Source organism: Oncorhynchus mykiss, chromosome 15 (assembly GCF_057628025.1).
Source record: "Oncorhynchus mykiss isolate SJ-2025 chromosome 15, ASM5762802v1, whole genome shotgun sequence".
Taxonomy (NCBI): domain Eukaryota; kingdom Metazoa; phylum Chordata; class Actinopteri; order Salmoniformes; family Salmonidae; genus Oncorhynchus; species Oncorhynchus mykiss.
The window spans coordinates 81,224,867-81,232,366 of record NC_143036.1 but is presented as its reverse complement, the minus strand read 5'-3'; the positions used below and the strand labels follow the sequence as shown (position 1 = coordinate 81,232,366).

General features: G+C 47.7%; 1 protein-coding gene across 1 annotated transcript in view; it reads left to right on the top strand.

Annotated features, from left to right (window-relative positions):
* hmga2 (high mobility group AT-hook 2) overlaps positions 1-7,500 on the top strand; it is a 100,466-nt gene that overhangs the window by 257 nt on the left and 92,709 nt on the right. The window contains exons 1-2 of the mRNA XM_036945350.2: positions 1-704; positions 6,016-6,102. The exon at positions 1-704 is cut by the window's left edge and continues 257 nt beyond it. Coding sequence (XP_036801245.1) covers positions 582-704; positions 6,016-6,102 — 210 coding nt within the window. The 5' untranslated portion in view covers positions 1-581. The remainder of the gene's footprint in view (positions 705-6,015; positions 6,103-7,500) is intronic.

Below are 7,500 nucleotides of genomic sequence, written 5' to 3'. Positions count from 1 at the left end.
TCTCGCCCCCGGGGGTCATATAGCCTATAGGGTATAAACGTCTAGTTATTGCTATTTGTCCGGCAAAAATCGTGACACGTGGATTTGACAGTGCGGCAGCTGTCACCATTTCATTTCAATAGTTCTCCCGCTCATTTGTAACGACAGGAGCTGAAATTCCAATCGATCACGGGCTTATTTTATCACCGAAAGCCACCCCCCACCCACTTCGACAGAAAGGGGAGACGGGGAGTTTTTTTTTTTTTCCTGAGCCAAATACCGAAGTGGGCAGCACGTGCTGTTCATAATACACTCAAGCAACATCTCCCTCCAGGCATTTTTTTCCATTTGTTTTTCTTTTCAGTAGCACAAACTTATTTCGATTCATTTTAATAGCCGACCCGCCGGTTGATTCGTGCATTAGTTTACAACAAGAGGATTCCCCCTTTCAAACTTTTGCACCAGGACGTCCGGTGGCTGGCGGTGTGGTCGGTTGGTGTGCAGGCAGGCAGGGCAGGATAGGCTCCAGGCTGACCGCGTGTGTAAGTACAGTAGACTAGAAGCTGCTGCAAGAGACATTACTATTTTGGTACAAAGTCACAATGAGTGCACGCGGTGAAGAAGCCGGGGAGAGTTCAGGGACCGGGACCCAGGAGCCGGAGCCTGCGGCGGCTGCAGAGGCTCCGGCCAAGCGCAGACCGGGCAGACCGAGGAAGCCTGTTAAGGTCGGTCCTAAATGTATTTATTTATCCGATGTAGGTTAACATACATGTCAGACATATATGCAGTTGCTACTATGCTAGTGTGTGTGTATGTTCCCATTGCGCTTTGGGGATAGGCAACTCTGTCCGGATGCAGCTTGCAGCGCTATACCGACGTTGTTAACGCAACACTTGGAACAATCCAACCGATCTGCAGGGACAGTAAAGCATGGCATGTTGTTGTTACTGTTTACACACACACAAAACAAGGTGTTTTGAAATGTGGTTATAGGGAGTTAAGGTTGGCCATGATTGCAAGTAGATAGGACTCGGTCGTTGTAGATAAACCCATCGAACCGTCGGGGTTGAGTTTCACGATTCAACAACATATAGGATCGCAGAACTTCATACAATTCCATTTATTTTAAATATACAGAGAATAATATTATTGTGTGAAATGTAACGGCTGTTTCTAGTTTATACATGATATAGAGCTAAGGATGTTGTATCCCCATTTGCTTCGCCAGTAAATATCAGCTATAGGTTGAGCCTATGCAATAGCTGCACCACGTACTTGATTTCGTAACACATTCCCTTCAACATTTGCCACGAACGACTCAACAATGTTGGGGTTTGCATTTGATATGACTTGTTCTTGTTTATTTTTTGTTGTTGTTGATGCAAATCGGTTCGAGACGGACGGGCTATGCATAAGCTGTTCCTTGTGTAGCAACCTTGTTTACAGGCTATGTTTCTGATTGACCTAGTGATCTATAGCTAGGTGATGTTCATTAGAAGACATCTCATCAGATACACCAGACGTGTATTTAAAGGCTTCGTGTAGACAGACGTGTTTACTGTTCATTAAGGATATGATTCAGTGCCTAGAGGAAGTCGTGATGTGACTCACATCAACATTCATAAAACACATTCCCAATTGAGAACAAAAATGCAAAAATGCAAAACACCAACTGGTGGCCGAAGCACAACAGTTTGGCATGACATGCCCCTTCCATACCCAGACAAATATCCCACTAATTTACCATGCCAGCTTCTGTATAGCAGCTATTATCTGAAAGGGGTATGGCGTAAAAAAATATTTTTTTAAAAGGTACATTAATACCCACAAAAAGACCTAGTCGTGATTCCTGCATTTTCACAGACTCTGTATCTAGAATACAGGTATCAGGTCTGTGTGAATGGTTCTCTACAGGTATCAGGTCAGTGTGAATGGTTCTCTACAGGTATCAGGTCAGTGTGAATGGTTCTCTACAGGTATCAGGTCAGTGTGAATGGTTCTCTACAGGTATCAGGTCAGTGTGAATGGTTCTCTACAGGTATCAGGTCGGTGTGAATGGTTCTCTACAGGTATCAGGTCAGTGTGAATGGTTCTCTACAGGTATCAGGTCAGTGTGAATGGTTCTCTGCTTCTCTACAGGTATCAGGTCTGTGTGAATGGTTCTCTACAGGTATCAGGTCAGTGTGAATGGTTCTCTGCTTCTCTACAGGTATCAGGTCCGTGTGAATGGTTCTCTACAGGTATCAGGTCAGTGTGAATGGTTCTCTACAGGTATCAGGTCAGTGTGAATGGTTCTTTGCAGGTATCAGGTCAGTGTGAATGGTTCTCTACAGGTATCAGGTCAGTGTGAATGGTTCTCTACAGGTATCAGGTCAGAGTGAATGGTTCTCTACAGGTATCAGGTCAGTGTGAATGGTTCTCTACAGGTATCAGGTCAGAGTGAATGGTTCTCTACAGGTATCAGGTCAGAGTGAATGGTTCTCTACAGGTATCAGGTCTGTGTGAATGGTTCTCTACAGGTATCAGGTCAGAGTGAATGGTTCTCTGCAGGTATCAGGTCAGTGTGAATGGTTCTCTACAGTTATATAGTCAGTGTGAATGGTTCTCTACAGGTATCAGGTCAGTGTGAATGGTTCCCTACAGGTATCAGGTCAGTGTAAATGGTTCTCTACAGGTATCAGGTCAGTGTGAATGGTTCTCTACAGGTATCAGGTCTGTGTGAATGGTTCTCTACAGGTATCAGGTCAGTGTTAATGGTTCTCTACAGGTATCAGGTCTGTGTGAATGGTTCTCTACAGGTATCAGGTCTGTGTGAATGGTTCTCTACAGGTATCAGGTCAGTGTGAATGGTTCTCTACAGGTATCAGGTCTGTGTGAATGGTTCTCTACAGGTATCAGGTCTGTGTGAATGGTTCTCTACAGGTATCAGGTCAGTGTAAATGGTTCTATACAGGTATCAGGTCTGTGTGAATGGTTCTCTACAGGTATCAGGTCAGTGTGAATGGTTCTCTGCTTCTCTACAGGTATCAGGTCAGTGTGAATGGTTCTCTACAGGTATCAGATCAGTGTGAATGGTTCTCTGCTTCTCTACAGGTATCAGGTCAGAGTGAATGGTTCTCTACAGGTATCAGGTCAGTGTGAATGGTTCTCTACAGGTATCAGGTCAGTGTGAATGGTTCTCTACAGGTATCAGGTCAGTGTGAATGGTTCTCTACAGGTATCAGGTCAGTGTGAATGGTTCTCTACAGGTATCAGGTCAGTGTGAATGGTTCTCTACAGGTATCAGGTCAGTGTGAATGGTTCTCTACAGTTATATAGTCAGTGTGAATGGTTCTCTACAGGTATCAGATCAGTGTGAATGGTTCTCTGCTTCTCTACAGGTATCAGGTCAGTGTGAATGGTTCTCTACAGGTATCAGATCAGTGTGAATGGTTCTCTGCTTCTCTACATGTATCAGGTCAGTGTGAATGGTTCTCTACAGGTATCAGGTCAGTGTGAATGGTTCTCTACATGTATCAGGTCAGTGTGAATGGTTCTCTACAGGTATCAGGTCAGTGTGAATGGTTCCCTACAGGTATCAGGTCAGTGTGAATGGTTCTCTACAGGTATCAGGTCAGTGTGAATGGTTCTCTACAGGTATCAGGTCAGATTTAGATGTTTTTTGACTGCAGAAACAACTCTCCCAGATAGACAGACCCAGAGACCACCAGTACACAGACCCAGAGACCACCAGTACACAGACCCAGAGACCACCAGTACACAGACCCAGAGACCACCAGTACACAGACCCAGAGACCACCAGTACACAGACCCAGAGACCACCAGTACACAGACCCAGAGACCACCAGTACACAGACCCAGAGACCACCAGTACACAGACCCAGAGACCACCAGTAAATGTTAGACAGACCCAAAAACCACCAGTACACAGACCCAGAGACCACCAGTACACAGACCCAGAGACCACCAGTACACAGACCACCAGTAAATGGTAGACAAACCCAGAGACCACCAGTAAATGGTAGACAGACCCAGAGACCACCAGTAAATGGTAGACAGACCCAGAGACCTCCAGTACACAGACCCAGAGACCACCAGTAAGTGGTAGACAGACCCAGAGACCACCAGTTAATGGTAGACAAACCCAGAGACCACCAGTAAATGGTAGACAGACCCAGAGACCACCAGTAAATGGTAAACAGACCCAGAGACCACAAGTAAATGGTAGACAGACCCAGAGACCACCAGTAGACAGACCCAGAGACCACCAGTAAATGGTAGACAGACCCAGAGACCACCAGTAAATGGTAGACAGACCCAGAAACCACCAGTAAATGGTAGACAGACCCAGAGACCACCAGTAAATGGTAGACAGACTCAGAGACCACCAGTAAATGGTAGACAGACCCAGAAACCACCAGTAAATGGTACACAGACCCAGAGACCACCAGTAGACAGACCCAGAGACCACCAGTAGACAGACCCAGAGACCACCAGTACACAGACCCAGAGACCACCAGTACACAGACCCAGAGACCACCAGTAAATGGTAGACAGACCCAGAGACCACCAGTACACAGACCCAGAGACCACCAGTACACAGACCCAGAGACCACCAGTACACAGACCCAGAAACCATCAGTAAATGGTAGACCGACCCAGAGACCACCAGTAAATGGTAGACAGACCCCAGAGACCACCAGTAGACAGACCCAGAGACTACCAGTACACAGACCCCAGAGACCACCAGTAGACAGACCCAGAGACCACCAGTACACAGACCCCAGAGACCACCAGTACACAGACCCAGAGACCACCAGTACACAGACCCAGAGACCACCAGTAGATGGTAGACAGACCCAGAGACCACCAGTAGATGGTAGACAGACCCCAGAGACCACCAGTACACAGACCCAGAGACCACCAGTAGATGGTAGACAGACCCCAGAGACCACCAGTACACAGACCCAGAGACCACCAGTACACAGACCCAGAGACCACCAGTACACAGACCCAGAGACTACCAGTACACAGACCCAGAGACCACCAGTAGACAGACCCAGAGACCACCAGTAGACAGACCCCAGAGACCACCAGTAGACAGACCCCAGAGACCACCAGTACACAGACCCAGAGACCACCAGTACACAGACCCAGAGACCACCAGTACACAGACCCAGAGACCACCAGTAGACAGACCCCAGAGACCACCAGTAGACAGACCCAGAGACCACCAGTACACAGACCCAGAGACCACCAGTACACAGACCCAGAGACCACCAGTACACAGACCCAAAGACCACCAGTAGACAGACCCCAGAGACCACCAGTAGACAGACCCAGAGACCACCAGTACACAGACCCCAGAGACCACCAGTAGACAGACCCAGAGACCACCAGTAGATGGTCATATTGTTGAAAGGGACCTTTTCCTTTAGGAGAGAGAGAGTGGGGAAGGGAGGGGGGAGGAGAGGAGGGCATTGGGCCGTAACTTTGTGCAATAAATAGGGAATAGGATGCAATTTGGGCCACAGTCTATGTTTCCTGTCCTCAGTTCTCTAATCTACGCTCAGCCCCATGTTTATGTTTACCTTGTTTCTCCCCATGTCTGTCTGACTGTCTGTCTGCCTTGCTATCTGTCTGACTGTCTCACTGTCTGTCTGCCTTGCTGTCTGTCTGACTTTGTCTTGCTGGCTGTCTGTCTGCCTTTCTGTCTGTCTGACTGTCTCACTGTCTGTCTGCCTTGCTGGCTGTCTGTCTGACTGCCTTTCTGTCTGTCTGACTGTCTCACTGTCTGTCTGCCTTGCTGGCTGTCTGTTTGACTGTCTGACTGCCTTACTGTCTGTCTGACTGTCTTGCTGTCTGTCTGACTGTCTCACTGTCTGTCTGACTGTCTCACTGTCTGTCTGCCTTGCTGGCTGTCTGTTTGACTGTCTGACTGCCTTACTGTCTGTCTGACTGTCTTGCTGTCTGTCTCACTGTCTGTTTGACTGTCTCTATGTCTTTCTGTCTGACTGACTGTCTGTCTGCCCGTAGGAACCTACTGGAGAGCCCGTCCCTAAACGACCAAGGGGTCGTCCCAGAGGCAGCAAGAACAAATGCCCCTCCAAGGCAGCTGCCAGGGTGAGAACCATGCTACTGAACGTTAACACACACACACACACACACACACACACACACACACACACACACACACACACACACACACACACACACACACACACACACACACACCTCAACACCTCAACAACTCACCCTAACCCTGACACACATGCAGGGACACAGTGCTATTATATATAGGAATTAAACAGTTGTCCTATGGGTGACCTCAGCAGGAATTAAACCGTTGTCCTATAGGTGACCTCAGCAGGAATTAAACTGTTGTCCTATGGGTGACCTCAGCAGGAATTAAACCGTTGTCCTATGGGTGACCTCAGCAGGAATTAAACTGTTGTCCTATGGGTGACCTCAGCAGGAATTAAACCGTTGTCTTATGGGTGACCTCAGCAGGAATTAAACCGTTGTCCTATGGGTGACCTCAGCAGGAATTAAACCGTTGTCCTATGGGTGACCTCAGCAGGAATTAAACCGTTGTCCTATGGGTGACCTCAGCAGGAATTAAACCGTTGTCCTATGGGTGACCTCAGCAGGAATTAAACCGTTGTCCTATGGGTGACCTCAGCAGGAATTAAACCGTTGTCCTATGGGTGACCTCAGCAGGAATTAAACCGTTGTCCTATGGGTGACCTCAGCAGGAATTAAACCGTTGTCCTATGGGTGACCTCAGCAGGAATTAAACCGTTGTCCTATGGGTGACCTCAGCAGGAATTAAACCTCTGTCCTATGGGTGACCTCAGCAGGAATTAAACCGTTGTCCTATGGGTGACCTCAGCAGGAATTAAACCGTTGTCCTATGGGTGACCTCAGCAGGAATTAAACCGTTGTCCTATGGGTGACCTCAGCAGGAATTAAACCGTTGTCCTATGGGTGACCTCAGCAGGAATTAAACCTCTGTCCTATGGGTGACCTCAGCAGGAATTAAACTGTTGTCCTATGGGTGACCTCAGCAGGAATTAAACCTCTGTCCTATGGGTGACCTCAGCAGGAATTAAACTGTTGTCCTATGGTTGACCTCAGCAGGAATTAAACCGTTGTCCTATGGGTGACCTCAGCAGGAACTAAACCGTTGTCCTATGGGTGACCTCAGCAGGAATTAAACCGTTGTCCTATGGGTGACCTCAGCAGGAATTAAACCGTTGTCCTATGGGTGACCTCAGCAGGAATTAAACCGTTGTCCTATGGGTGACCTCAGCAGGAATTAAACCTCTGTCCTATGGGTGACCTCAGCAGGAATTAAACTGTTGTCCTATGGGTGACCTCAGCAGGAATTAAACCTCTGTCCTATGGGTGACCTCAGCAGGAATTAAACCGTTGTCCTATGGGTGACCTCAGCAGGAATGAAACCCACGTTCCTGGCATTGTAAACGTTATTTTGTAAAACAACAATAGGATGACTCGTGT